Genomic DNA, 27,995 nt, shown 5'->3' on the forward strand with positions numbered 1-27,995 from the left:
CCAATCATAAATGTTATTAAAAATCTTAATCATCTGTTAATTAAGTTAGGATGTATTATATCTCACCAAGAAATTAAGATCGTACTGAAAAAATACAACCACATTTGCTTTTCAATGGTTGGTAATATTTAGTTTTTTTTTCCCCACTGTTTAAGCAGCTTTACACTGATTCTTCAGAATACATTAAGAACACAGGAATTGAAACAGATGATTTTACAATGATTGATTATAATTACCAAAAATCTAACGATTTATAACTTACAAAACCTGAAATACGGGGGAAAAAATCTACGAAATGGTCGTTACATACACATGCTCTAGTATACATTATGCCGATGGCATTGCAACTGGACATTTGTTGTCACCCATTCTACACTCATGGTTCGTGGCTGTTAACTCGGCTATGAAGCTCCAGCATTTCTTGATGATTTGGGTCAACCGAAAGAGCAGCTCGACAATCCCGCAGAGCACCCAAAACATTATTAGTATGCTCATGGAATGCCGCTCGCAGATGTAGAAGGTGAAGGTCTGCTTTGAACGCTATTGCCCTTGATAGTTCGGCAATAGCTTCATTTACCTTGTGGCTATCCATCAACACTGTAACAGAACAAATCATTTAGTTAACCAAAAAAAAAAAAGCTAAATCCTTAGCAATGGCCATATAGCAACATCAAATGCTATACATTTCCAATATTTGCAGATCCCAAAGGAAAAAGAAATTCAACTTGTACATAGAATCACATGTCCCCATTCCACATTTATGTTTTATTATGTCAACTTCTATTATGGGCTCACTATTCCTCAAGTAATTATCATCATCATATGGCAATCTAATACCACAAAGTGATGAGATTGGCCAAAGACTAATATATACCATCAATATTATTCTTAGGCATCATCCTAACAACAAATAAATTGGTGGTTGTAAAAGCTTGATGTATAAGGCAGTCAAAATAAACAAGGGTAAATAAAGGATATAACAACCTGCAGCGCGGTATCTGTATGGGTACACCCGAAGAGGATCCAATTGAGTGACCATATCTAGATCAGCTTTTGTCAAGTCACGGTCACCATACTCAGACCTCTTCTCGTATGCAGATGCATTATTACGTGCCTTTTCAATTAGTTTGGTCATCTCCTCATATGCTGCAGCCTTATCATTCCTCAGATAATGAACCCGAGCAAGACCTTGATGGGCTCGAGTATGACGGATTTTGAGGGCATTAATGTAGCAATCAGCAGCTAAGTCTAGCTTCTCACAGTCAACATAAACACTTCCAAGATTGTTCAGAGCCTGAAAAGAAATGGCCAGTTAAACTATTTAAAGAGACTTTCAATGCAAGCCACAACTAGTTGGCAGTCTGCCCAATCACATCGATGATTCCGCAGACGCCAACTTCACTCAATTCCTGTGATTTCTGATTTTGTTAGTCAGGAAGATAATGGACAGAAATGTTTTATGTGGTATCAATTCCATCAATAAATATTAAACTTTCAGATTAATACTCCACATATCTATGAGTCCTTCACTGCTGATACGTTTCAGACTTACAGTCATTCCAGCATTTTCTGGCTGGCAACCAACATACTGTCAATTTATAAATTGATAAATGAAATAACATTAAGAGGCAACAGCTAAAAAGACGAGTTCTAGAAAAGGTCTCCAAGTGGCAATGATGAACTGGAGGGATAATCACAGATATAGCATCAAATAGTAAATAATTAAAGTAAGATCCACTCTCTCACAACAATATTAAGGTTTTCAAGGATATCTAGTTAATTGAATAAGACATTTCACAGATTTATCTCAAGTGGTATAGAAAGATACTCATCCTTCAACCATCATACTATTTGGTGGAAATCCATTATGAACATGTAGGTTATTGAGAAAACCGTACCTGACCTTTGCGCAACCTATCTGAAGGGCACTTCAGAGCATCTTCTAGGAGGGAAATAACTGTAGAAGAACAAGACGGATCTTGGCTTGAGTCAGCCAGTGCATAGGCCTTCAAGAAGAAGGCTTCAAAGGATCTCCTAATTTTAATTGATTCCTCAGCTTTTTGGAGCCCTTCCTCACAATGACCAGTATCATACAAAATCCAACCCTCATAAACCAGTCTCTCATGTTCGCTGGATGCATGTTGACGAGCTAACTGTAAACTCCGCATGGCAGCTTCAGGGCAGTTCAACCTGAAATTTCAACGAATGCAATCTTCAACTGTCACTTGGAAAATATTACTTTCCCACTTCACAAAAGTGGGGCCCAAAGCAGGAAGGGATATGCAATGACATGGAAACGTTTCAAGACAAGGGGTTGTAATATTGATTCTTTTAAATTGTGTTCTGTTGAAGAACATATAAAATGCAATACTAATGAATTAAAGAATTTAAGTAATTAGAAGTAGCTAGTAATACAGACTAAATTTCCTACTCATGTACTGTAGAAATATATTTGCAGTGCAAATAATGTTCTTGCACTCTACCATTGCGAGGTAAAGGAAAAAACACATTATCTCGTTGCTTTGAAAAGGCCAGCATGTCTACGTATGAAATGACTAGCCTGAATACTGAATACATAATTTACTCAATTTGTCGTTGGTCATGCATTCAACATGCATAGTTTTAACAATGAAGTTTATATGTTATTAATTCAGCATATGCCCTTATCTGAATTTTTTTAGCATATGCCCAAAAATCAACCAAAATCTAATTTCAGCATGTAAAAAACGCTCAAAGCCTTCTAAAGCTCAATGTCCAATTTTTCAACAACAATAATAAATGGAAAAAAAGTAATCTACAGCCTCAACACAAATAGGTGACCTATTAACCTATCAGGAGAAAATAAGGCCATCTATTCGAACAATTGCTTATAGAAAGTTGCATCCAGCCAATCATTGCTGGACACCAAACAAAAATATCTACGAAAAAGAAGTCACAGGCTGAGGTTAATGACATGACATACCGCAGAAGAAGCAAAGACTGTCTGAAGTATAGGACACCTTTTGCTGCATCAGACTCAAGCATCTGGTAGATTACAGACAGAGACCCGATATCATCAACTGAAGACCATCTATCATACAACTGAATCCAACAATCTGCTGTTGTCCAATTGTTAACATGCTCACGTACAAGAGTTCGGAGTTGGGATGCAGCTGCTTTTCCCTCAAACATCCGATAATCAGGGGAGAGAGTAAGAATTGCTTGAATGTCACAGATTGCTGCTTGATAATCTTCAAGAGCAAGGTAAAAACAAAACCGGAGTTCCAAGCATTCAAGTGCAAGTTTAAATCCAAGAATACGGTTGATTTCGGCAAGAGCTGCATGAACATCTTGTTTCCTCATTAAGGAAGCAGCTCTAAACATATAGGGATAAGTCAGAGTTGGGTCCAAGCCAGTTGCTTTCTCAAGATCTGCCAATCTTTTATTGCCATCGCAATATAATGATCTCTCCTGATACATCCAACCAAGCGGGACACCAGTAGAGATGACTGAAGTCAGTTTGTCATAGGACCATTGCTTGTTACCATTTATGTGACTTAACCTAGCCAGCCCAACGGCAGAATAAATATGGCCTGCATTAAAAGCAGCCTCAAACAGACGGTTAGCTTCATCATACTCTTTCCTCAAGAGCCTCACACATCCCAATTGATGAGAAGCAAAAAGTCTCTGCCTATCAGTTTCAGCAAATTCCACCAACCTTTCTAGGAAACAAGCAGTGTTCTCAGATTGAGGATCAAGATATAAGGAAACTTCACTTAGCAAACAATAAAGCGCAAACGAGGCATGACCAACCATAATTGACCTTTGTTTTTTATTAGCAAGCATAAATATTCCCACCACACGATGATCACTCAAGCAATCAGGGAGATCATTTAGAAAAGTTTGCAGGCACGATGCAGCAAGAATATGGCAGTCCTCTTCGAGGGCATAGTCCATGAGCTCTAAAGCATCTTCTCTAGAGGATACAAGAGATGCCAGTTTTCTGTCACATGCATCTTTGAGCTTTTCACAACAAAATTTATTTGCAAAAATCAATATTTCTAACAAAAGATCTGGAGAAACTTCACCCAAATTCCCTGTGTTGCTGAACTCCCTTATAGCCCTCATGCCCGAAGGGGAAAGATTGTTTTCAGACAGATCAATGACCTCACGGTTTGATTCAGTGAAGCACCCATTAAGCATAGCATGAAAAGGAGCTGAGAGACCTGAAATTTTCTGTTTATCACAAACAATATCCTCATCGTTAATTTTAAAAGTGACATGCTTTGAGACTGGGTTCCCATTAGCGGCACAAGTGTCATAGAAACTTCCAGCATCTAACACAGTATCTACAGGGAAATGGGTAGCAATATCTTCCGGTCCAAACTCTTGTGCGCATTTTTCACAAGTGGAAAGTAGGTCAGCAATAATTTCTTCCCCCTGCTTCTCATATTTTAACCATGCCCCAAATATAAGCTTCTCATGGACAATACTAGCTTTCTGCCAAGCAGAACGAAGACTTCTTCGCATAAGTTTAACCTCGCCAAGCCCCCTAAAGACCTGAAACTGAAGCAAATAGAGATTCGATCTCTCATGGGCGGGACATGACTCAAGTTCTTCATGAATTTGAGCTAGAACTTCCACATAATCAACAGGTTTGAAGTACGGCAGAATTGATGGTTCAGGGACCTTGATAAGAGATTCTCTACAACAATAAAATCAATCCAATGAAATTAATTTGCTGAAATAAATAATAGACAACAAAATAATAGCGGGAAAAAAAGAGGTAAAAAAAAAAAAAAAAACAGGCTTACATCGAAGAAGAAGAGGATTGTAACGAGAGTTTGGACAATTTCCCTCTCTCAACCTGGAGCCAAGCCTGTGGATAGAAAGCATTGAGCTGCGTTTCTTTACAGGAGTCGGAAGGGAAAAAAGTCTTCATAGCGCACGGGAGTTCAACAAGACTCCCGGATCTCCAAAAATGCCAGATGGCTACGTTTCCCCAACCGAACTAACCTAACGAGGACCAATATGAGAGAATACTGAAACATACATCGCAGACAAAAACAAATCGTCAGATCGCAAAAACCTAATCTGGTCGGGGAATTTCACGCTCAACAATTCAAAGCTCCATATCAAAAATATTCTCGGACTACGAAAAAGCAGCTCAGAATCTTCCAAAGGAAAAGAAAACGAATCGAAGAAAAAAAAGAAAAAAAAAAGCCTCGTCTTTGGGGACGGTCACCACCATAGACGGTAAGGATAATAAAAAATTGCAGTGAATCACCGTTTTGAGTATAGAGAAATGAAAAGAGAAATGAACAAGGATTAGTGTGATTAAGATGTAAAGACAACTAGGGCGAAACAATCACCGGGAATTATGTAAGATCCCTCTCCCAGAAGCGCAATGAAGAAATCCAGAAAATGATCCATCCAAGTCCTTCAAAGATGTGGAAAAATTGGAGATTACAGGGTGAGCTCTGGAATCGTGAAGATCAAATTGAAAAAGGCGAAAACGAAAATTTGAGCCTCGAACATCTTTTGAGCCTTTGTTTGTATTTTTTTTTTTTTTTTTTCCGTTCTTTTTTTATTCGCGTTTGGTGAAAAGGAGAGTTGTCTTCTTTTTGTCTTCCTTTCTCACGTTCTTTCCGTTGGAAGTCCAGAAAAGATTGCAGCCACTGTTTTCGTTTCGTTAGGGAAAAAAAAATTAATAATAAATAATCAAAATTTAGACAAAGGCCAAGGCATTGCTAAAACGCTGTCGTTTTAAGATGATTTGTCCTGTGGCCAATCTGGTCCTCACCCTTTCAATTACTCTTTATATTTCAATTATTGGCATGCCACAAATATTTTTATTTTTCTTCCTTCCATCATTATACATACCTATAACGTACTATTAATAATTAAAAAGAAAAAAAAAAAGAAATTTTGCGGGGAAGCATGCTGATGAAATGTTCGAGTGAGCACATGGAAACAATTATTAAGATGGGCGAGAAAAGTGAGTGTAGGTCTACGTGACGACGGAATAACTCCTCTGAGGGACAGTCTTCACCGTAGCCCACACCAGATCCATATATAGAGGAAACTGTGCAATTGCAAACAATGTGACTGGCAAGCAAGTCACAGCGTACACTGGCAATGCAGCATATTGAAGCTTTTCACTCAGCACAAAGTAATGCCCCGCACAAAACGAAACCAGCATTGCTGCAATCGACACGAAAAGCGACGATAAACCCACCAGAAGCTTCCTCGGCAGATTGCCACCGAAGTCCTTTTCTTGGAACCTCGACGTCAAGATGGACAGAAACATCACTAATGCCGTCACCGAGCAAGAGAGTGCAATCAGAGACGCGATCGCAAATACGTTGAAGGTGGGTTGCCCGTGGAGCAATGGCGTGCCTTTTGGATCGTTCCCACCCGGGACGGTGGCAGCGGTGGCGAAAGCGACGGTTGCAATCAGGGCAGCCACCAAAGAGCAGGACTCCGAGGTGCTTGTAAGCCACTTCCCCCCGTTTTCTACCAGCTCACTATGGGTCTCGGATAAGATGAGTCTTGCAGTCTTTCGGTCCTTGTTATAGTGGGGGAAAAAGTTTGGGGGCATCGATCCCTTCACATACTATCATCGCAATGGTGGTAACACTGGTTAAAGGAAGTGGAGCAGGATATTGATAAATAAGTACTTAAAAGCCCCCGAAATTACCTGATACCATTTGAGTTCCCATTGCATTTGCAAGGCAGCTCCGGGGATGAGCCAAGGCTTATAATCTCCCAGCTTTGCTGCAAGGTGCAACGCACTGTTGCCTTGAGAATCCACAACTCGAAACGCACTCTGTTTCACAATATTTTTCTCCAGCAATAGTTGGTAGACATGAGGATGCCTATTCTCCACAGCCAACAACACAATGTTCTTCCGATCCGCGTTTAGATCATGGATGGCCACAGGAAATAGACGGAGGATTTTCTCCACCATCTCCACCACGCCATTCTTTGCTGCAATCAACACAGGCGTCTCTGTTGTTCTCCCTGCCGCTGCTGCAGCTGTGGGAACCACTTTCTTGTTGTTCTTCTTGTCTCCAATAGTTGGAGGAATATGTTCGTGGATTTTATCAACCAAGCCACCCTTCGATTCTATAACAATGTTTGTTCCTTCTTCTTTCTCTTCTGCTACCACCAACACAAAATCCATCCACATCAGCTATTCAACATGCGTTTTTACTGAGTTATTTGAAAGAAGCTACAAATATTATTGTATACCGTCACTAATCTCCTCGTGGGACGGCATGTTTGGTTGTTGGGGAGAATCCGTGGGAGGTTGAAGATGATGGGTTGGATGTCCAGAGATGTTGTGATCATCGAAGGTGACACTGCCGTTGGCGAAGTGATAAGGCTGTGTTTCTTCTTCTTCTTTGGATCCCGTAGGTGAACCTCCATTGTCATCATATTCATACATTGAAGCACATTGTAGAAGTTGGTTCATAACTTGGACAGCCCAAGTGTGCTTCTCCTTCTTCTTCTGAATCTTTTTTATTTGTGCAGAGCCTTCCACACAAAGTTCCATTAATACACTTGTTAATGAAGGTGAGAATAGTTAATGGTGGGTTTCAGACTACCTAGCCCCATCACTATGAGCACTGCCTTGGAAGCCATTTTCAGAAAGTTGAAACATGTGGCATAATTTTGGGGGAGAATTGCGAGCCCATGATGATTGACAATTGAATCATGCCCTGTAATTCACGAGAATTCAAGACATGCATCTGTAATAATATATATATTGATGGTTACTTCAAACAACCTTTTTGTTGGGGAGGATTCTCTGCATCTGCATCTGCATCTGTGGTGCTTTTGGCATTGTGGCTGTTGGGTTTTTTGTTTGTTGTCCCCACAGTAAACACTACAAAGAAAAAGGGCGAAAAGTGAATTACATAGTAAATGTTAATAATTGCTTAGGCTGTAAGACATGACCCAAGACAGAAGCTTGACCCATTCCAATTCCTTTCCACAGAAAACTGAAGAAGTGGGCGCATGTGTTGTAGTTGGCTGGATAACACTTGTGATGGTTTGGATACGAGGGTCGTTGGTGCAGTGATAGGGGCCTCTTGGGTAGAGCGTGACGAAATGAGTGTGGTTCCACCTTTATTTGGTCCACAAAGATACCTGATATAAAATTGAATTTTTAAGTGTACTTTAGCTGTTGCGGAAGTAAGGCATATTTGGAAGTATCGATATAGAAATAGTTACAGTGATAAACGATCATCTTCCATCTTCCTAAGTGAGTTCCACTCTTGAAAGCGGAAGGCTTGGTGGCAAGAAGATGGAGTGGAGTAAAACCTTGGACATTCACGAACTCCACCAGTTCCTTGTACAGTTTTATGATATGAACTGCCAGCTCTGTTCAAAATCAAGATAAATAAACAGCGTCTCACATTTATACAAGAAAGAGAGGGAATGAATAGAGAAGACTGACCAAAGAAATCACCCAAAATGGCGCAATGAAGAATGGTGTGGCCGTCGTTGGATCTTCGACAGTGGTCGATGGTGCAGGTGCAGAAGGCGTCGAGGCAAAGGAAAGCATCTTTGTTGCCATGCAGAGCCGCCAAGAAGAGTGGTGTCTCGCCCTCATGGTTTCGAATCCCCACCAAGGAAGCCTCAACCGACGCTATGTCGTAACACATCTTCACATTCCCAAGCGTAGCCGCAACGTGAAGCGCCGTATTGCCTCTGTCGTTTCCCATTTCAAGCACTTTCTTGGTGTTGCCTTTGTCCTCTGAGATTATTATTGTCACCAGTTTTTCCACTACGCCAACTTGGCCGTCGCTCACTGCCACGTGCAGCGCCGTGTCCCCTCGCTTCGTGATTTTCAGACCGCGAGCTCTTACATCCGTTGAGTACTTCTCCACCACTTCTTCCCATCTTCCTTTCATGGCGTTTTCGAACACAAATTTCTTCAACCTTTCTATCTCCATTTCCTTGCTCTTTCATCTCTCAACTCTTGTCTCTCTTAAATACTTTTTGTTGTGAAACCAAGGGGAAGAGGTGGGTTTTCATTGTGCTTGAGCATCAAGTTTTGAATCTTCCATTACTTTGGGTTTGCCTTCTTTTTTATTTGTAAATGTAACAATGATTGATTTTTCTTTTTCTTTTTCTTTTCCTTTTTCTTTTTCCTTTTCTTTGTATTCAAACAAGGTGTACTACTTCACCGTTTTCAATCTTCTAATTTCCTCATTTTATATCCAAAACATAAGATACCAAGAGTGTGTGTATACATATATAAATTCATTAATCTCTGAAATAAGACCACAAAAAGGAAACACATCAATAAATTCATTCAAAACACCAATGCTTCTATGTGAGTTATTAATGGAATAAGTTTAGATGGAAAAAGCATAAGTGCTTTTACTTGTTGCAAACAATCTCTCCTCAAGTTGTTTTTTCGGCTTTAGTTGTTTGTTTCAACATATTTGGTGAGTCATTTCCAACATTAACAAGTTCTTTGTTTGCTTTACTACTGTGCATCAAATCGAAGCAGAGAGGAAGCTGCACAATACCGAAGATCACTGCCACAGGGAGGAAAGTAAGTGAATACAGCAGAATGGCTTCGTTGTGAAGACGGTTGATGATCAGAAAGTAGTGCCCCGAACAGAAGGAAACCAACATGGCGATGATAGAAAAGTAAGCCGATCAGCAATTTCCACGGCAACACTAACCCGAAGTCTTTGATATCGAACCTGGAGGTCATGATGGCTAGAAACATGATGACTGAGGTTGAGGAGAGAAAGAGAGCAATTAGGGAAGAGTAGGAGAAGATTGAAAACCCTAGCTCCTGTCCATGTATTGCACCACCATTCTCGTCGTTGCCGCCTGGGATGGTCACTGCGGTTGCAAAAGCTACTGTTGCAATCAGAGTCGCCACCAAAGTGAATGACTCCGAGGTATTGTAAAGCCACTCTCCACCCTTTGTCGCAAGTTCCTTGTGGGTTTCCTGGAAGATTGCACTTGCAGTTTTTCCTTCCTTGTTCCAGTGGGGAAACACACGGAGTGGCACAGAACTCTTCACGTACTGCCAAATTTTCCATTCAATCACTTGTCATTTTTTTTTTTTTTTTTTTATAGAAAATGCTCTGTATATATATATTTTGAATACTTACTTTGTACCACTTAACTTCCCACTGCAACTGTAATGCAGCTCCTGTGATGCGCCAAAGCTTTGGATCTATGACGGTTGCTGCGAGATGTAAGGCGCTGTTGCCCTTATGATCCACCGCTCGAAACAGGCTTTCTATCAATTTGCTTTCCTTGAGTAAAAACCTGTACACCTCCGGCTGCCTGTACTCCGCAGCCAACAGCACCACATTCTTCTCCTCTTTGTTAGTATCATATATAGCCAGCGGAATACGTCTGGACATTTCCTTCACAATCTCAACCACTCCATTCTTTGCTGCTAATAACATCGCCGACTCGGTTGCTGTACATAACCCAATGTAGTATATAATTAATCATACATCTGCAAACCAACAAAAAATAAATAACAAAAAAGTAGCATACCTTCCACATCTTTGAGCTTCTCTACTTCTTTGGGCTTCTCTACTTGTTTGGACTCCTCGAATTGTTTGGGCTCGTCTACTTGTTTGGGCGCCTCTACTTCTTCTGGTTCCTCCTCAATCAAAAGACGAATTGGAGCTCATCATTTACAAAGTCGCAAGGAAGTGCAACTCCATCTGCTTTGTCAATGTGAAATCTGGAATCCATGGGACTTTTTCCATCGTCTCCATAATTATAGCGATTAGCCAAGTCAAGAAGTTGTTTGGGCGGCTCTAGTTCTTCTAGTAACTCCTCAATCAAATGATGGAATCGGACCTCATTATCTATAAGTGGCAAGGAAGTGTAACTCCATCTGCGTTGTCAATGTGAAATCTGGAATCCATGGGACTTTTTCCATCGTCTCCATAATTATAGCGTTTAGCCACATCAAGAAGTTGGTTCATCACTTGAACCGCCCAAGTGTGCTTCTCTTGTTTCTTCCGTATCCTATTGATTTCATTGGTTCCTGCATTTAATTTTGGAGAAGCACAATTAATTAGACTCAACCCCACTTGTATTGAGCAATGCATAATACATACCGCGTCCAAAAATGATCATGATGCCCAAGAAAGCAATACGAAAAAAATAGATGCAGGTGCTGTAGTATACGGAGAAGTATGTAGTTGAGGTCTCCGTGGCTGCCATCAACAACAATGAATGTTATGTTAGATATGAATATAGTTTGGGAGGGTTGAACTGAAGTTGTAAAGCTTGTTGCGTATACATAAACCTGATTTAGTATTCAGAGGTTTCTGTTTTTCCAAGTCTCTGTTGCTCCTGTCTCCATCATTTTTCGTGTTATTCTTCTTCTTGGCTCCATCATTTTTCGTGTCATTCTTGTTGTGGCATTTAAAATTCCAGACTGTATGTTTGGGTAGGATAAAGTATTATGTAGGTTGTAAGATTAGTAGGAGAAGGATATATAAAGATAATACGTATACCCACATGTCAAAAATATATCCTTCATCCCCCTATAAAAGTCGATGCATGCCCGGTAGTTAACGGGAAAAGGGGAAGGAGAAGCTTTCTCACTTGCTTTTTGCACACTTCGATCCAACTCTTGCTTCAGGTCCTCAATTGATCAGGCTGTAGTGGATTCACAATTAAGCCTGAAAACATTTGTAGTTCTTTGTTTCCACCAAACCTATATTTAAAAACTATAAACATTTGGTGAAAGAACTCACAGTGATAGATGATGCGCTGCAATCCTTTGATGTGGCTTCCACTTTTGAAGGAAGTTGGCTTACTGGCTAGAACATGGACAGGGGCTAGGCCTGCCGCATTCACCCAGCTTATAGCCTCATTGTTCATGTGAATTAATTGGAACGCCAAACCTGCCATCTCAACCCAATTAATTTTGAACTTCACACTTGGGAAAAGGAGAGAGAAGAGAGAGAGAAATGAAAGCTCACCAAACTGCTCGTTTCTGAGGGCTTGATGTAGCACGGTGTCTCCCGTGCTCTTCACTCTGCAGTTGGTTTCGATTTTAGATGAGTCCTCTCCAAGTACACAGGCGTTTCGTCCAATTTGTTTCTCACGTGCACCAACCCCCCATGGGCAAGAGCAATGGCGCGGCACATTCTCACGCTCCCCATCATTGCGGCAAGGTGGAGAGGATTGTTGTGCCTCTCATTTTTAGTCGCTAGAAGTCCCTTGTAAATACCTCTGGCTTTGCGAACGCTTTTCACAAGTTTTTCCACTGTTTCTTCTTGATTGTCAATCACAGCCAAATGCAGCGCCGTGTCGCCCTGTGGGTTCAGCTTAAGCTTCTGAGCCCCTGGGTTGTTCTCATACACCTCAATCACTGGCTTCCAATTCCGCGTCATCTTGATTTCACGAAGAGCCCTTGCCAATGGGGTATTGTTACCATGAGACAACATTCTCTTCGCTCTTAGTTTGTTGTTTAATTGATGCACATGGCCTTTATTATCATGTACCTTAGTCCTATAAATAAGGAGCACCGCCTATAGCCCTTGGGATTATGTAAAAGTAGTAAACAAAGATGACAAAGGCTTTAGGGTATCCAAAAATTCTCTCCTTCACCCACAAGCATTGTTAGTCGCTTCAATCACTTAATTATTATTATTTATTTTTATTTTATTTTTATTGTTATTTATTTTTTAGCGATCAACTCTTATCTAGTGTCCACTCCAACACCCACCATTAGGTTTCAATGAACGCGACCGAGAGACTTCATCCAAGAGCGGTTCCTAACAAAATTTTGTATTTGCATCTACTCATTATCACATGTCTAACGTCAAGTGTCGCCGCATACGGACATACCATTTTGAATAGAGTGAGTGTGTGCTTCGTACACCTACTATGTCTTAAGACTTTGATTTAAAGGTAAGAATTATGTGATAGTCTCATGTAAGATGGTTTGGTTTTATATAACAATTAATAATAATTATATATAATAAAAATTAAATATTATATAAGCACCCATAATCAACCCTCTTTTTTTTTCTTTTATTTTTTCTTCTCTTCTTTAATTATTAAATATTGTTTGTTTGGTTTAAATTTGTATGACCATTTTGATTCCTACCCTTTTAAAAGCTTCATTTTAATCCTTATATTATTATAAATAAATGAAAAAAAGAGTATATATATTATATTATATTATATAATAGTAAAAGCTTGTTTTTTAAGGTCGTTTTGTTCATGAGCACGAAGCAAACCCTAGTAGATCAACTCTTATTCGTACTCGCGCCTGCCCGAAGCGAAGCATTTCGTTGAATTTCTCCGCCAATACACGCCGGAAACGTGTCGACCATTCCGGCGGCGCGCGGCCCTCTTTGCCTGACACGCGTCACTCCGCCCTTCGTCATCTTCCTCACATCTCTGCTCTGCGATTTTTGAGAAATTTGATTATTTCCTATTTTGTTTGCATTTTCGTATTTCTTTCTATATGATTCTTTCTACTCATCTACCTATAGCTATTTTTCTTGTAATTCATTTCTAACTACATTGGTAATAAACTCAGTCCAAAGTTGATAAGAGATATCAATACTCACATCAATTGAAAGCGGTAACTCTTCTTTTAGATCAGAAATCCATTCAGTTTACAAATTATGAAGGAAATCTTTTTGTTGAGATATATTCTCCCATTTATGATTTGATTTAGAGTGTATTTTATTTTATTGTCAGTATTTAATTATTTTATATTTTCCTCTTTGTACTACTTGTATTTCTATTTAGAGGATAACAATATCAATGATAATATACATCTTTTCAATTCTATTTTCTATCTCATTCTTAACATGGTATGAGAGCACCGATCTTGATATTCCTAATACCCTTGGACTCTGAGTCCAAGGGGAGTATTAAACTTAAGCCAAACTCTAACTCAATCAGTGAACCTTTACAGCCGCCAATCATCCAATATCAAGAATACGTTATAAAGATCTTCAAATTTCTCACCAAGCTCAAAGGTGACATATTCAAGATGTTCGTATTTTCTTTCACAACCTCTCAAGTGATCCAGAGCACCAATCTTGGTGTTATTATCTAGTAAATCATTTATGCATGGACCAAAAAGTGATCAGGGAGGATATTCACTCATTCCAAATTAAATGGGACAAGTTACTAATACTCGAGTCAATCATTGCTGTCTATTTCTAAAGCATTTATGCATGGACCAAGAAGTGATCAGGGAGGATATTCACTTGTTCCAAATCAAATTAAATGGGACAAGTTACTCATCCTCGCATTGCTGTCTATTTTTTACCTGTATATTTTTATTACTGGGAAGACAAAAGTGTTATTGACCTACACTCTCTTCTCAAAAACAACTCGGGTGTTATTGACCTACTTTCGTAAAGACAAGTTGGATGTGAATACATACACTCTCCAACTTGAGGGGGAGTGTTGAGATATTTAAAAATATATTTAGTTATGAAATAATCTTCGATATTATATCTTTTATTCTTCCATTTATGATTTGATTTAGAGTATATTTTATTTTATTCTCAGTATTTAATTATTTTATATTTTTTAATTTGTACTTCTTGTATCCTATTTAAATGATATCAATTATCAATGATAATATACATCTTCCCAATTCTATTTTCTATCTCATTCTTAATACTTTTCTAGATTAACATACTCAAATTTCGGAATCTAACTTTCAATATTTCTAATGAGGAAACTTTGAAAACAACCGTTCAAGAACTTACCTATGGATTTTCTTGGATCCTTGAAGGTTTTGGACGATTTGAGAGTTAGTTGTCTCCTGATTCTGTGAAGATTTCATGAAGAAGACTCGATCGGAACTGGACTCCTCGTGGCCGGCGGTTACCTCACTCTCTCTAGAGCTTTCCCTCTCTCTCTAGAACTTTCCTTCTCTTTCTAGAATTTTCTCTCTCCCTATTTCTATTCTTTTTCTTTTCCGCCATTTTTCCTTCTCTTCCTTTTTCCCTTTATTTTTATTCTTCTTCTTTTACTTCTAGTAACATAATGACCAAGTGATTGACCTTGACCATCCTTCTCATTTTCTATCATTTTTCTTTTATATTTTTATTAAGTACTTTCTTTTATTTCTAATAATTCTTCTCTTCGTATTTTGGTCTCTAGAACTTTCAATAAAATCTTAAAAGTTCTACTTTAAAGGTAAAATTAGATTTTATTGAAGATTGCCAATAACAGCCAAATGCAGTGCCGTGTGGCCATATCGGGTCATAATCCTTGTTTAAAAGAAAATGTGACTAGAATGATGAGAGATTTGTGTATGTTCTCTAAATCGGTAGGAGACGGACAAATTATATAGACTTTTAGTTTGTTGTTAAACTAAATAATTGAACATTTAAGATACAAGGAAAGAGATGATATCATGTTTCTTGTTCATTTGAATTACTACATCAATTGATATCATGCTACTAAACTTATCACAAACCATATAGCAGCAACAAGAAAAGGATATAATTAACAAAGTAAATGCAAGGTTCATTTTTATTTATAGGTGCGAAGAAAGGTAGAGGTGACATAATTAGTGACCAAATATTAAAGGAAGACATGGGATAGACTATAGGGCTGGAAAAAGCATATAGTGATTTAAGATGTTAATTTATGAAGGGATGATTTGTAAATGAGCTCCACAGAATGAAGTGCAGGGTCGGCATAAATGGCGTTTAAAAATGAGTTGTCATCGTCCAGATAAGGCTTTAAAGAGGCACCACAAGCCCACTGCAACAACTCCTTATACGGTAGAAGTGGGCGGAAGTGGGCTTGGTGTTTCGGAAAAATTGTAGGTGGATGTGTACCCATTGGGCGCGCAAGGGAATGAGAACATGTCGGCCTTACCAGGGCCCAGCCCGGTTCCGATAACTGTGATTGGTGCGGATAGGTTGAAGGATTCACTCCTCATTCTGGATTTCAATTCAGTGGTCGATTACAACACCTTCACCCATTAATTCCATTTATTCTGTTTCATTATTTCTCCTTAATCAATACGCACGCTTTAATGAAAGCGTTTTAAAATAAATCAATTTCCAGACAGAAAAACCAAGAACACAGAAAAGGAAAAAGGGTCATTCCCAGAGATCACTAAATTTATCCATTACAATGAAAAAGAAGAGAATCTGGAGGTTTAGGATAATCCTTGTTTTTACTTACACCGCACCGCACGCACGCTCAAATCGCATAGGACGACCTCGGCGCTTCTTCTAGGCACTCTTTTGATAAGAGCCTTCAGCAAATCGAAGTAGAGAGGAAGCTGCACAATACCGAAGATCAATGCCACAGGGAGGAAAGTAAGTGTATACAGCAGAATGGCTTCGTTGTGAAGACGTTTGATGATCAGAAAGTAGTGCCCCGAACAGAAGGAAACCAACATGGCGATGATAGAAAAGTAAAGGCAGCACAAGCCGATCAGCAATTTCCACGGCAACACTAACCCGAAGTCTTTGATATCGAACCTGGAGGTCATGATGGCTAGAAACATGATGACTGAGGTTGAAGAGAGGCAGAGGGCAATTAGGGAAGAGTAGGAGAAGATTAAAAACCCTTGCTCGTCTCCCAGTTTTGCACCACCATTCTCGTCGTTGCCGCCTGGGATGGTGGCTGCGGTTGCAAAAGCTACTGTTGCAATCAGAGTTGCCACCAGACTGCATGACTCTGAGGTACTGTAAAGCCACGCCCCACCCTTTGTCGCAAGTTCCTTGTGGGTTTCCTGGAAGATTGCACTTGCAGTTTTTCCTTCGTCGTTCCAGTGGGGAAAGAAGTGGAGTGGCACGGACCCCTTCACGTACTGCCAAATTTTCCATTCAACCACCTGTCAGTTTTTTATTTTTTTTTTTATTTTTTTCTTAATAGAAAAGGCTCTGTGTGTGTGTGTGTGTATACATATATATATTGTGAATACTCACGTTATACCACTTAACTTCCCACTGCATCTGCAATGCAGCTCCTGTGATGCGCCAAAGCTTTGGATCTATGGAGGTTGCTGCGAGATGTAAGGCGCTGTTGCCCTTATGATCCACCGCTCGAAACAGGTTTTGTATTTCACTTCTTTTCTTGAGTAAAAACCTGTAGACGTCCGGCTGCCTGTGCTCCGCGGCCAACAGCACCACATTCTTCTTATCTTTCCTAGTATCACGGATTGCCAGCGGAAAACGTTCCAAAATTCCCTTCACAATCTCAATCACTCCATTCTTTGCTGCTAATAACATCGCCGTCTCGGTTGCTGTTGGTATCACAATGTAGTATATATAATTAATGATACATCCAAAAAGCAACAAAATAAGTAACAGAAAAGTAGTGAACCTTCCACGTCTTGGGGCTTCTCTAATTCTTTTGGTTCCTCAATGAAATGACTGAATTGGACCTCATTATCTACAAAGTTGTAAGGAAGCGTAACTCCATTTGCTTCGTCGTTTTGAAATTTGGAATCCATGGGACTTTTTCCATCTTCTGCATATTTGTCGGGCTCAGCCAATTCAAGAAGTTTCTCCATCACTTGAACCGACCAGGTGTGTTTCTCCTTTTTCTTCCGTATCTTTTTGATTTCAATGGATCCTTCATTTAATTTTGGAGAAGCACAATTAATTAGACTCAACCCCACTTGTATTGAGCAACGCATAATACATACCGAACCCAAGAATGATCATGATGGCCGAGAAAGCAATATGAAAAAAATCGATGCAAGTGGTGTAGTTTACGGGGAAGTTTGTAGTTGGGGGATCTGTGGCTGCCATCAACAACAATGAATGTTATGTTTCGTATGAATATAGCTTGAGAGGGTTGAACTGAAGTTGTAAAGCTTGTTGCGTATACATAAACCTGATTCAGTATCCAGAGGTTTCTGTTCTTCCAAGTCTCTGTTCCTCTTGTCTCCATCATTTTTCGTATTATTCTTCTTCTCGTTTCCATCATTTTTCGTGTCATTCTTGTTGTGGCATTTAAATAGCCAGACTGTATGTTTGGGTAGGAGAAAATATTATGTAGGTTGTGAGATTAGTAGGAGAAGGATATATTAAGATAATACGTATACCGACCTGTCAAAATTATATCCTTCATCCCCCTATAAAAGTCGATGCATGTCCGGTAGTTGACGGGAAAAGGGGAAGGAGAAGCTTTCTCTCTTGCTTTTTGCACACTTCGATCCAACTCTTGCTTCAGGCTCTCAATTGATCGAGGCTGTAGTGGTTTCACAAATGAGCCTGAAAACATTTGTAGTACTATGTTACCACCATACCTACATTTAAAGATTACAAACTTTTGGTGAAAAAACTCACAGTGATACACGATGTGCTGCCATCCTTTGATGTGGCTTCCACTTTTGAAGGAAGTTGGCTTACTGGCTAGAACATGGATAGGGGTCAGGCCTGCCTCATTCACCCAGCTTATAGCCTCCTTGTGCATGTTAATTAACTGGAACGCCAAATCTGGCATCTCAACACAATTACTGGACACGGAATTTTAAATTTCAAACTTGGGAAGAGGAGAAAAAAAGAAATGAAAGCTCACCAAAGTGCTCATTTCTGAGGGCGTGATGTAACACGGTGTCTCCATTCGCGCTCACTCTGCAGTTGGCGGAGATTCGAGAGGCGTTGTCACTGCAAAAATTGTAAAGGCAAAAACAGGCGTCCTTGTTGCCATACGCAGCCGCCAAGAACAGAGGTGTTTCGTCGACGTTGTTTCTCATGTCCACCAACCCATTATGCTTTGAAGCAATGGCGTCGCACATTCTTACGCTCCCCATCATTGCAGCAAGGTGGAGAGGATTGTTTCCCCTCTCGTCTGTAGTCTCTAGAACTTTCTTCTTAGTAATTGTGTCTTTGGTGGCTTCGCTTATGTGTTTCACAAGCGTTTCCACCGTTTCTTCTTGATTGTCAATTACAGCCAAATGCAGCGCCGTGTCGCCCCTTCGGTTCAGCTTCAGGTTCTGAGCCCCTTGGTTTTTCTTGTACTCCTTAATCACTTCCTCCCATTGCCCCCTCCTCGCGTATCCATACAAAACTCGTGAGTTTGCAGTGTTCTGATCATTCATTGTCTTCACTTTCTCCGCACCTTCTCCTAGTCTCTTTAAATTTATTAATGCACGCCGCCTTCTTCCCCAATACTGTGCTCTTAGTCCTACAAATATGAAGCACTTATAGCGCTTGGGTTTATCTAAAAATACTAAAGAAACATCAATTGTGTGATAAACGCTTTAGGGTAACGCAAAAATTCTCTTCTTAGGCCACAAGCATTCTTATTGGCTTCAAGTTTGTGCTTTTATGGTGGTGCGCTTTAATGTAGCCTCCAATCTGACGCCCTTCTCATTGGGTTTAGATGAACGCGGTGGGCAGGCTTCGTCGAAGGGCTATTCCTAACAACGTCGGTTTATTAGATTTGAAGATAAGAATTTTGTGAGTCTCGTGTAACCCTGCTTTACTTTTTGCTTTTATAAAAGGGCCAAGCAATAAAAAAAAGAAATATGCAGTAAAAATAAAAGTTAGATGTTCTAAATTGCTTTTAACAACATATATAATCCACACTCTTCTCTTTTATACCTCACCTTTTTCCTTTTTCCTTTTTCTTTTTCTTTTTCCTTTTCTTTTTCTTCTTCTTCTTTGCCTAAATATGGGTTTAAATTTCATAGTTGTCCATTTTGATTCATTTTTCATTTTTTATCTTTGTAGTGTGATATCTGTTTGCCCTATTTAGTAAAAGCTTGTTTTTTCAAGGTTGGGTTGTTCATGAGCATGATGAAGCAAATCGGAATGATGAATGATGAATGATGAACGATGAATGATTAATGATTAAGGATAGAATTTCAGAGGAGGTGAGGTTTGTGATAAAAGTGTTGGTACTTTAGTTGGTTGATAATTTAAGAAACTCCAAAATAGAATTAGTTGGTTGATAATTTAAGAAACTCCAAAATAGAATTTGCTTTGCTTTACTTTACTTTACTTCCTTCGCTGTTAAAGATTGCAAACTTTGAGGACATATATATCTTAAGCTGTTAAAGATTGCAAACTTTGTGGACATAATATATCTTAAGCTGTTAAAGATACCAAATTTATTGAAACCAAAACACATAATCTTTCATATTTTAAAAACCAAGCCTCAGAAGGAATCAAGAAGTACAGTTCCGCATAACTTGGAAACTACAAATTGACTCTCAACAACAGAGCCTACGGGTATGTTGGAGGGTTGGAGGTCCAGGTAGGTCTGAATCTCAGACTCTCGGATGCTGAATTTGGTCCCGGGCACAGGCTCCAACCCAATCACCCCTGAAAGTGGATTCCAAGGGCGGTCGTAGCCTAAAGCTAACGACCATGATTTTGGTTCCCCTCCTTCTGACGGATCCACCACTCCTGATAGCCTTTCCTCCACCATTTCTCGGTCTGACGCATCCCAAGTTTTAAATTGTCGTGTTTTGTTCATTTCACTCCTTGTTGCCTCCGCACTCATCTACCAATCATTTAGTTCAACGTACAAAATAGGATAATAATCCAAAATCAAATCATACTCATCGTAGACAACGTACCTGTAGTGGCCAAACTATAACCAACCCTTGTGAAGCTATAAGCTGGAGGAAATGGGAGTAGTCGTATTCGGCGCAGCCAGGAAGGAAGAAGAGGAGAGGATACGAACCTTGGGCGGTGGGCGTGAGGATCAACAATGGGTTTGAAGGTGAAAAGGCGTCAGAATCCTCCACAGGGATCGACGTTACCTCAAATTTTCCTTTTTGGAAAGGTTTAATGGAAGGAGTGTGGGGCGGTAGCGGATCAGATAGGACGACATGGGCGCTCCTGTTGGGCACTATTTTGAAAATAGCCTGCACCACATCTATGTAGAGAGGAAGCTTGGATATAATGAAGATTAATGCGACGGGGACAAGAACAATGGTGTAGAGCAAAGCAGCGTGATGTGGAATGTGTTGATGCATCAGAAAGTAGTGGCCCGCACAAAAGGAAACCAACATGGAGATGATGGAACCGAAAAGCGAGGAAAAGCCGATGAAGAGTTTCCAAGGCAAGTTTGTTCTGAAGTCATTGGCGTCAAAGCGATAGGTGAGGATGGCAAGAAACATGGTGACTGAGGTTGAAGAGAGGCAGAGGGCGATGAGGGAAAAAAGGGCGAACGTAAAAAAGGCTTTCCGATCTTTAAGGAATGGGGAGCCGTCGTGGGGGTTAAACCCACCTGGGATGCTGGCAACGGAAGTAAAAGCTACGGTTACAATCAGGGTACCCACCACAGAGCAGGACTTGGAGGTCTTAGTCAGCCACTCTCCGCTTTTTTTCACCAGATCCATGTGGGTTTCATGGAAGATTGCGGTTGCATTCTTTCCTTCCTTGTTATAGTGGGCAAAGAAGTAGAGCGGCACAGACTCCTCGACGAACTGCCCACAACATTTTCAATTGTTTTCATCAAATCTACCTCTCTAAGACTGTACAATATATTGGTTAACAATTAATAATATTACCTTATACCACTTAATTTCCCATTGCATCTGCAGCGCAGCTCCGGTGATGCGCCAAATCATGGACTTTGAGGCGGCGGCTGCCAGATGCAACGCACTGTTCCCATTATCATCCACGGCTCGAAACAGGTTTTCTTTGTAAACTTTGGGGCTGAGTAAAAATCTGTAGACGTCCGGCTGTCCATACTCGGCAGCCAATAGCACCACATTCTTCTTATCTTTCCGAGCATCACAGATGGACAACGGAAAACGATGGAACATTCCCTTCACAATCTCGATCACTCCATTCTTTGCTGCTAATAACATTGCTGTCTCTGGTGCTGTTCATATAATCACAAACAAACTATTTAATCAATCAACCAAAATAGCTACATATATAAATAAAGAAATAGTAAACCTTGGACATTCTTTGGCTTCTCTGCTTCTTTTGGTTTACTCTCAATGCTATTACTGAGCCGGACTTCACCAGCTACTAAGGAGTAAGGAAGCGTAACTTCAGCTTGGTCGGGTGTTTGAGAAGTTGAATCCATGGGAGTTCCTCCGTTGCACTCATATTCATCGGGTGGAGCATATTCAAGAAGCTTCTCCATCACTTGAACTGACCAAGTGTGTTTCTCTTTCTTCCTCCGTATCTTTTTGAATTCAGCAGATCCTTGAATTAGTTAATTCAAGAACTCATCAGCATTCATTTCAGCACACCCTTAAATTAGTTCACTGCTGGAGTATTGAGAAAACAGTAATGCATAGTACGTACCCAACCCAAGACTGATCATGATGGCCGAGAAAACAATTTGAAAAAAGTGGATGCAGGTATTATAGTTTCGGGGGACATTTGTAATTGAGGCCTCCTTCGCTGCCATGAACAAGAATGAGTATTTTGTTATAGTTTATAAAACTAAGGGACTTAGCACCTCATTGCTTATAGCTATACCCAATCCATGAGCTTTAAGAAGTTCAGTATCCAGACGTTGGTGGGATTCATCAGTCTCCAAACTTTCACCACCTTCCACCATAATATTTCTCACCACTTGTGTATCCTTCTTCGATTCATCATTTTCGTTATCGTGGCATATTCGTTTCAAACCGCTGCCTGCAATGTTTGCATAAGAATGAAAGAATTGGGGTATGAAATTAGGAAGGTTTATTTGGTTGGTACGAACCTTTTAAAAATCCATCCCACACCCATGTGAAGAAGTCGATGCATGTCCCGTAGTTAGCTGGAAAACAGGGGGTAGAAGTGTTTGGGTTGGACATACGGTCGATCCAGTCTCTGATTAGGGAGTCTATTGGTTGAGGCTTTAGTTGATCCACATGTGTGCCTTCCTTCCAATAATCAAGTTTTAATAAGGGGAGATTAAAGGGAGTTTGAAATGGAAGTTTTGGTGGGACACTCACAGTAATACGCGATGTTCCGCCATCCCCTGATTTGGCTTCCGCTTTTGAAGGCTGTTGGCTTACTCGCTAGAACATGGAGAGGCGTAATGCCTGTCTCGGTCACCCAGTGCATGGCCTCATTGTTCAGGTGCAGTATTTGAAATGCCAAATCTGTGGCTCAACTTCTGAATCTTCTCAAAATCAAACTCAACCAAGCTGAAAGTGAGTGGAGAATAATGTAGTAAAAAAGCTCACCAAAGTGATCGTTTCGGAGGGCTGAATGTAGCACGGTGTCCCCATTGCTCGTCAATCTACAGTTGGCGGTGATTCGAGAGGCGTTGTTTCTGCAAAAATGGTAAAGGCAAAAAAAGGCGTCCCTGTTGCCAGACGCAGCCGCCAAGTACAGAGGTGTTTCGTCCACTTTGTTTCTCAGATCTACCAACTCGTCATGGGCTGAAGCAATGGCGTTGCACATTGTGGCGCTCCCCATCTGCGCAGCAAGGTGGAGAGGAGTTTCTTCCCTGTCATTTGTAGTCTTAAGAAGTTCATCGTACTTACTGGTGTGTTTTATGCGGTTCACAAGCTTTTGCACCACTTCTTCCCGATTGTCAAGAACAGCCAAATGCAGCGCGGTGTCGCCATTTCGGGTCAGCTTCAACTCTTGAGCTTCTGGGTATTCCTCATACTTCTTAATTACTTCCTCCCATTTCCCTCTCTTCGTGTTTGTGTAAAGAAAATCTCGTAAAATTTCTTTCTGCTTCTGATGCATACTCTCCTCCTTAATACTGAACGTATGCACACAGTCTCCACAAATATGGTGTCCTTTATATATAAAATATGGCATCTCATCTCTCTTCCAAAACACATATCAAATGTGTGTATAATCTTCCTTTAAGCTACCAAAAATATTCTCTTCTTCAACCACAAGCATTTCTTTTCTCTGTCTTTTGCTTTATCTGGTGTTGTTAGGAGACATATAATTCTCTTTAAAACTGGAATATAATAAGAACTACTGCATATAAGCGTCTGAGTTGATTTGAATTACTGCATCAACTAGCTTGCTTAGCTTATCACAAACCATATATACATTTTTCATATCCGCCAGCAAAAATTGGACTAAACAATTGGTTGAAAGAGGCGTGGATTTTGTTTGAATTGATGAGTTATGTGTGAATTTGCAAGTAGATACACTGCCACAATTGATGAGTTAATGATCGTTGAAACCAAAAAACAATGGTTTTTATTGGGATTTGCTGCCACAACTGATTCACATCTCCCTACCTCCCTCCCTCCTGTGTACACTCAAACCAACCACTTTCATCGATCTAATATCTGCTCTTTGAATCAGCTACCATGGAAAGGAGCCTTGCAACACCTTGTGTCCACTGATCGTACTCTCTCTGGCTCCTGCACTCGAACTCAACTATGCCTCGCATTTCTGTCTTCAACCCAAAGTAACGCCGCTTCTCTCCGCCCTCGAACAAGTGTCGTCCTGGCCATGCTGCCACGTCCTTGCATACGCCCACCACCACATCTGCACTCCCGACAACAACAACAACAATCAATATTCTAATTCCCGAGATGTTACAATCAATATTCACTCATCACTTACTCTTCTTCTTTTTGGTCAGTGTTCCTGCAACGTGTTTGCTCTTCATCTTCAGCATCACCTGCCCACTGCGGTGAATGTAAACACACACTATTTTCCAGTGAAGATCCCCTGCATCATTACCAACTCAAACCCATTACACCAATGTGTTATTTCCATATGGGAAGTAAGTGTTCACAAAATCAGCTCGGAAAGAACACCTTTGCGCGTGCGCTTGAGAAGCTCGGTGCCTCTTGCAAGCAGATCTTGGGTGTGGGCGAAGTGGAAATTCTCAGGTTGGTGAGGCTCTGCCTCTTGGTTATGACCGCCGTTTGTATGCTGCATGTTGCCTTTCGTTGCTGCTCCTTTGTCCACTGGTAACACAGATGATATATTCCATACTTCCTTTAGTGCTCTTGCCTTGAGTGTTGCTGCTCCCCGTAGAGCTACAAAAAAACAAAGATAAATTATTCGGATTCATTTTCAATAAATTCCTTTCTTCCCATTAACACTTCATTAATGCCCTACCTGTGGCTGCCGCAGCGGTAAGAGTAGAGATATCATCATGGGATCTAACGTTGACAGCAGAGCTAATGACCGAAGCAAGGTGGTCTCTTTCGGCCCCCATTGCCTCCGCCGCCTCCACACACTGAGCAGCGACCAAGGTAGCGGCCGAGGCCACCGCCATATCCGTCTTAGCCGACTGCTCGTTCTTCTTTGTCGAGGAAGAAGCAGCTTGGAAAGCTGCAATAGCGGCCACCGCAGCTGCCACTGCAGCAACCGAAACAGCGGCGTGGAGTTGGGCATTGTGGGCTCTGTTCTCTTCTTTTTTCTTCTCTTTTCTGTCCTTCAGCCACCTGCCCACCGTCTTCGAGGCTCCGCCGGCTGTTCCAGCGACATTTCCGGCACTTGCACGGCCGTTGGTGAAAAAGGGCTGAATGCTGTGATTTGCTCGAAAGAACTGCAAATAGAGGAAGATCGAAGATAGTCAATGAAAATGAATGTAGTGTTTAGTGTGAAGCTGAAAGCCATTATTTATGCAACCATTAATAGAAGTAGGCCACAGCAGGCAAAGAAAGGGAGCCACACACAAAGTGGCAGCCTCCAAGATGATGGAAAGAAACGGATACGGTAAAAGTAAAACCATGGATTTACTCTTTCTTTTTCTTTTTACCCCACCGCAACATCCTTGGCTGAACTGCTTTTATTAACCGTCGCAGGTAACTCTACGAAGGAACAATCCAACCAAGTATGCTTTTATATTTTAAAAATATTTCTTTCTTGGCGTTCTTTAGAAAGATGATGCAATTTAAATTATTTTTCCTTTCTTTTTTGAATATTTTATTTAGTTGTTGAATTCATCTATCTTTACAAAAAGCTGGGAATTAAAAGCAAAATTTTGAAGTATAACACCAAAAATAAAGTAAAATTACACGAGTTTATGGAAGTTCACACCATGATTTTACCACTAGAAATTAAAAATTTAAAATTAAACTTCCGTAAAGACCCATTATTTTAAAGTATTTTCTCGAGAAAAGGAAAATAAATGCAACTTCAGAGAAGAACAAAAAAGCTGCAGGCGACTTGCCTTAGAACACACTGCAGACAGAGTGTGAAACAGAAGGCTGCTAGTAACAGAGGAAACAGAGTAGTTGTCTCCTAAATTCGAAATTTAAGAGAGATTTGTTTGTTACCTTAACGACGTCGTCGAATTCCTCCGAAGGCGACACCGGCGGGCTGTCTGTTTCCGTCAAAGACCCGCCGTTCAAAGGCCCACTGCTGTGTGAAAGCCTCCCGGACGTCAACGGCGACACCTCCTGCCAAAAACAAAACAAACCCAAAATTCTAATCAACAAACTTCAGAAACCCAAGCCCACTGGCGGATTGTGCTTCAAATTCTATGACCTCTCTGACGGATTGTGACATTATGCGATCAAGCACCAGCTGAGACGTGGCGGTAGAAGAAAAAGAGAAGTGGTTTCCGTTCCCATGATGAATAGGGAACTCCTCGAACTCGCCGGAGACGTCTTCGGGAATAGACGACGTGGTACAGGATGACCCACTGGCGGATTTTGAAGGTAAATGCATAGGCATTGAAGGAGGAGGGGGTGCCAGAGCCTTGGAGACTTCGAGGGCTGAGGCACTCCATGAGCGAGAGAGGAACTCCATCGGAGCTCTTGGGCTTTCTGGTAAGTGAGTTCTACAGGGTTTCAAGGAGTAAGAATCGTCCATTAAAGTAGTAGTGGTTGAATGGTGAAGCTGAAGAGGGGTTTTGTTTGTGTTTTTTTGGGCGTTGAATGAGGAACAGAGAGTTTGATGAAGAGAGAGCGGTGTTGGGTTTGGGTTTGGGTTTGGGTTTTATGCTTTGCCTTGCCCTCAACCCTTTTATTAACAGACCTTTTAATCGGTGTGTGTATGGTGAAGCAGTGAATGCATGTGGACCACACCTTAGTCAAATTTTGCATGTGCCTCAAAGGAAAAGATATAGCAGAGGCAATTTAACGCCCAAAAAAGAAACAAGAAGAATTGAGGGATTAAGAGAGGGAGGATTGGTGAGGGTGGAGGAGTTCATCAGCCTGCCTTGTTCCTTTAGAAAAAGAAAAAGTGAAAGGTCAAATGCACGCATCCCTAAGAGTCTTTGGCAAGTCAAAAAGTGAAGTGGCTCCCCTCTATGCTATATACTATTATACACACTCCCATTCCTTCCATACCTTCCTTTCATTGCCAATCATACTAATTACTGATTAATAATGTAATATAGATACACAAAAGAGATGGAAAGTGTTCTTTAAATGGAATAAAGTGAAGATTAAAACAACTAAACACAACACTTCGGCAATCTAATCACACTGTGAATCCTTTTGAAAGAAAGAAAGAACAGGAATAATGTTGAGATGATGATCAAGTTGACCCATCAAACTGGATTTCTCAATTAAAATGAGTGAAATTCTGTTGTTTTCTTTCTGATTGGCTTTTTTCTTCCAATGTTTGAATTGAATGAAGGGGTGAAGGAATAGTGGGAGGAAAGGAAGGAGCCCAGTTGAATACAAACACATCCCATCACCTCCTCTGCTGCAACTTTGGCCTACTTCTCTGAAATGGGCCCATACATCATCAACCTCTGCTAGTGTTAGTGACTTGAGCAACTGATCCCATTGCATTTTCCCTACATTGTCATAGGTCTTGCCAATGTCCTAACCCGACATGTTTTCAGGTTAAGACAAAAATGTGGCTGATCCAAAGGCTCCCACTATTCTTCAGCCTTTGAATGACAAAGCTGTTGCAAATGGAGAGTGGAGAGTGACTTATGCTACTCTGCGCGTGCCTGCTTTACCATCTTCATCATCTGTGTTTCATTATTTTATGGCCCTCAAACAGATCAAGCACAGATGAAAGAAGAGTGAGAGATATGGAAAATGGGCACAGTTTTTCTTTCTCATTTCTTTACTTTTGAACAAAAAGGAAACACCTTTATTCCTTTTGCCTCATTTTCTCTATGCTCATCAACACATTTCTTCCTATTGCATTGTTTTGTTGCTCTTTTGTGTTATTTGACATTTTCACTCTGTC

At 40.6% G+C, this 27,995-nt stretch overlaps 5 protein-coding genes across 9 annotated transcripts; all 5 read right to left on the reverse strand.

The window, feature by feature from the left end:
• Positions 1–84: 84 nt before the first annotated feature.
• Positions 85–5,672, reverse strand: LOC111491617 (ETO1-like protein 1). The gene is made up of 6 exons (XM_023140595.1): positions 5,352–5,672; positions 4,794–5,021; positions 2,963–4,684; positions 1,899–2,190; positions 985–1,294; positions 85–597 (listed from the first exon to the last, which is right to left on the reverse strand). Exons 2-6 carry the CDS (start codon positions 4,919–4,921, stop codon positions 377–379), a joined length of 2,673 nt encoding a protein of 890 aa, XP_022996363.1. The 5' UTR covers positions 4,922–5,021; positions 5,352–5,672; the 3' UTR covers positions 85–376.
• A 93-nt stretch (positions 5,673–5,765) lies between these two features.
• LOC111491429 lies at positions 5,766–19,281 on the reverse strand. Its single transcript, XM_023140341.1, has 16 exons — positions 18,520–19,281; positions 18,288–18,437; positions 18,048–18,212; positions 17,833–17,964; positions 17,642–17,740; positions 17,317–17,568; positions 16,920–17,236; positions 9,491–10,036; positions 8,444–8,951; positions 8,218–8,367; positions 7,960–8,133; positions 7,772–7,870; positions 7,590–7,703; positions 7,234–7,518; positions 6,680–7,143; positions 5,766–6,595 (listed from the first exon to the last, which is right to left on the reverse strand). The coding sequence occupies exons 1-16, from the start codon at positions 19,040–19,042 to the stop codon at positions 5,990–5,992; spliced, it is 4,584 nt and encodes a 1,527-aa protein (XP_022996109.1). The 5' UTR covers positions 19,043–19,281; the 3' UTR covers positions 5,766–5,989.
• On the reverse strand, positions 10,528–12,055 carry LOC111491106. The gene is made up of 6 exons (XM_023139858.1): positions 11,970–12,055; positions 11,742–11,891; positions 11,503–11,666; positions 11,288–11,419; positions 11,097–11,195; positions 10,528–11,023 (listed from the first exon to the last, which is right to left on the reverse strand). Exons 3-6 carry the CDS (start codon positions 11,522–11,524, stop codon positions 10,842–10,844), a joined length of 435 nt encoding a protein of 144 aa, XP_022995626.1. The 5' UTR covers positions 11,525–11,666; positions 11,742–11,891; positions 11,970–12,055; the 3' UTR covers positions 10,528–10,841.
• A 727-nt stretch (positions 19,282–20,008) lies between the features above and the next one.
• On the reverse strand, positions 20,009–23,737 carry LOC111491104. Of its 5 annotated transcripts, XM_023139855.1 has the most exons (10): positions 23,396–23,713; positions 23,093–23,327; positions 22,859–23,008; positions 22,624–22,782; positions 22,395–22,553; positions 22,218–22,316; positions 21,861–22,115; positions 21,467–21,783; positions 20,528–21,382; positions 20,009–20,451 (listed from the first exon to the last, which is right to left on the reverse strand). In XM_023139855.1, the coding sequence occupies exons 2-10, from the start codon at positions 23,325–23,327 to the stop codon at positions 20,104–20,106; spliced, it is 2,577 nt and encodes an 858-aa protein (XP_022995623.1). In that variant the 5' UTR covers positions 23,396–23,713; the 3' UTR covers positions 20,009–20,103. The 5 variants fall into 5 exon arrangements, with proteins under 5 accessions (XP_022995623.1, XP_022995622.1, XP_022995620.1 ...); XM_023139854.1 differs by having other exon boundaries at positions 20,009–20,439; positions 23,093–23,737; XM_023139852.1 differs by having other exon boundaries at positions 23,093–23,717.
• Positions 23,738–23,948: 211 nt separating this feature from the next.
• LOC111491105 (VAN3-binding protein-like) lies at positions 23,949–26,975 on the reverse strand. The gene is made up of 6 exons (XM_023139857.1): positions 26,331–26,975; positions 26,120–26,242; positions 24,954–25,386; positions 24,647–24,871; positions 24,450–24,557; positions 23,949–24,371 (listed from the first exon to the last, which is right to left on the reverse strand). Exons 1-6 carry the CDS (start codon positions 26,655–26,657, stop codon positions 24,163–24,165), a joined length of 1,425 nt encoding a protein of 474 aa, XP_022995625.1. The 5' UTR covers positions 26,658–26,975; the 3' UTR covers positions 23,949–24,162.
• Between the last annotated feature and the right edge of the window lie 1,020 nt (positions 26,976–27,995).

This window comes from Cucurbita maxima, unplaced genomic scaffold, assembly GCF_002738345.1.
Source record: "Cucurbita maxima cultivar Rimu unplaced genomic scaffold, Cmax_1.0 Cma_Scf00016, whole genome shotgun sequence".
Lineage (NCBI taxonomy): Eukaryota > Viridiplantae > Streptophyta > Magnoliopsida > Cucurbitales > Cucurbitaceae > Cucurbita > Cucurbita maxima.

Excerpts from the sequence above, each read along its gene's own strand:
- LOC111491617 (XM_023140595.1), bottom strand. The coding sequence starts at position 4,921 with ATGAAGACTTTTTTCCCTTCCGACTCCTGTAAAGAAACGCAGCTCAAT. Across the intron at positions 4,685-4,793 it reads CAATCCTCTTCTTCTTCGAT|AGAATCTCTTATCAAGGTCC; the intron begins GTAAGCCTGTTT and ends TTATTGTTGTAG. Across the intron at positions 2,191-2,962 it reads CAGTCTTTGCTTCTTCTGCG|GTTGAACTGCCCTGAAGCTG; the intron begins GTATGTCATGTC and ends TTGAAATTTCAG.
- LOC111491106 (XM_023139858.1), bottom strand. The coding sequence starts at position 11,524 with ATGAAGGATATATTTTTGACAT. Across the intron at positions 11,420-11,502 it reads GAAGGATATATTTTTGACAT|TCTGGAATTTTAAATGCCAC; the intron begins GTGGGTATACGT and ends CCAAACATACAG. Across the intron at positions 11,024-11,096 it reads CATGATCATTTTTGGACGCG|GAACCAATGAAATCAATAGG; the intron begins GTATGTATTATG and ends AATTAAATGCAG.
- LOC111491429 (XM_023140341.1), bottom strand. The coding sequence starts at position 19,042 with ATGAATGATCAGAACACTGCAAACTCACGAGTTTTGTATGGATACGCG. Across the intron at positions 8,952-9,490 it reads CCTCTCTGCTTCGATTTGAT|AGCAAGGAAATGGAGATAGA; the intron begins GCACAGTAGTAA and ends GAGAGATGAAAG. Across the intron at positions 6,596-6,679 it reads GGGAACTCAAATGGTATCAG|TATGTGAAGGGATCGATGCC; the intron begins GTAATTTCGGGG and ends TTGCGATGATAG.
- LOC111491104 (XM_023139852.1), bottom strand. The coding sequence starts at position 23,681 with ATGCCATATTTTATATATAAAGGACACCATATTTGTGGAGACTGTGTG. Across the intron at positions 23,009-23,092 it reads CCTCCGAAACGATCACTTTG|ATTTGGCATTTCAAATACTG; the intron begins GTGAGCTTTTTT and ends GTTGAGCCACAG. Across the intron at positions 22,116-22,217 it reads CATGATCAGTCTTGGGTTGG|GATCTGCTGAATTCAAAAAG; the intron begins GTACGTACTATG and ends AACTAATTCAAG.
- LOC111491105 (XM_023139857.1), bottom strand. The coding sequence starts at position 26,657 with ATGGACGATTCTTACTCCTTGAAACCCTGTAGAACTCACTTACCAGAA. Across the intron at positions 26,243-26,330 it reads TGTCACAATCCGTCAGAGAG|GAGGTGTCGCCGTTGACGTC; the intron begins GTCATAGAATTT and ends TGTTTTTGGCAG. Across the intron at positions 24,558-24,646 it reads TCTCAAGCGCACGCGCAAAG|GGGATCTTCACTGGAAAATA; the intron begins GTGTTCTTTCCG and ends GTAATGATGCAG.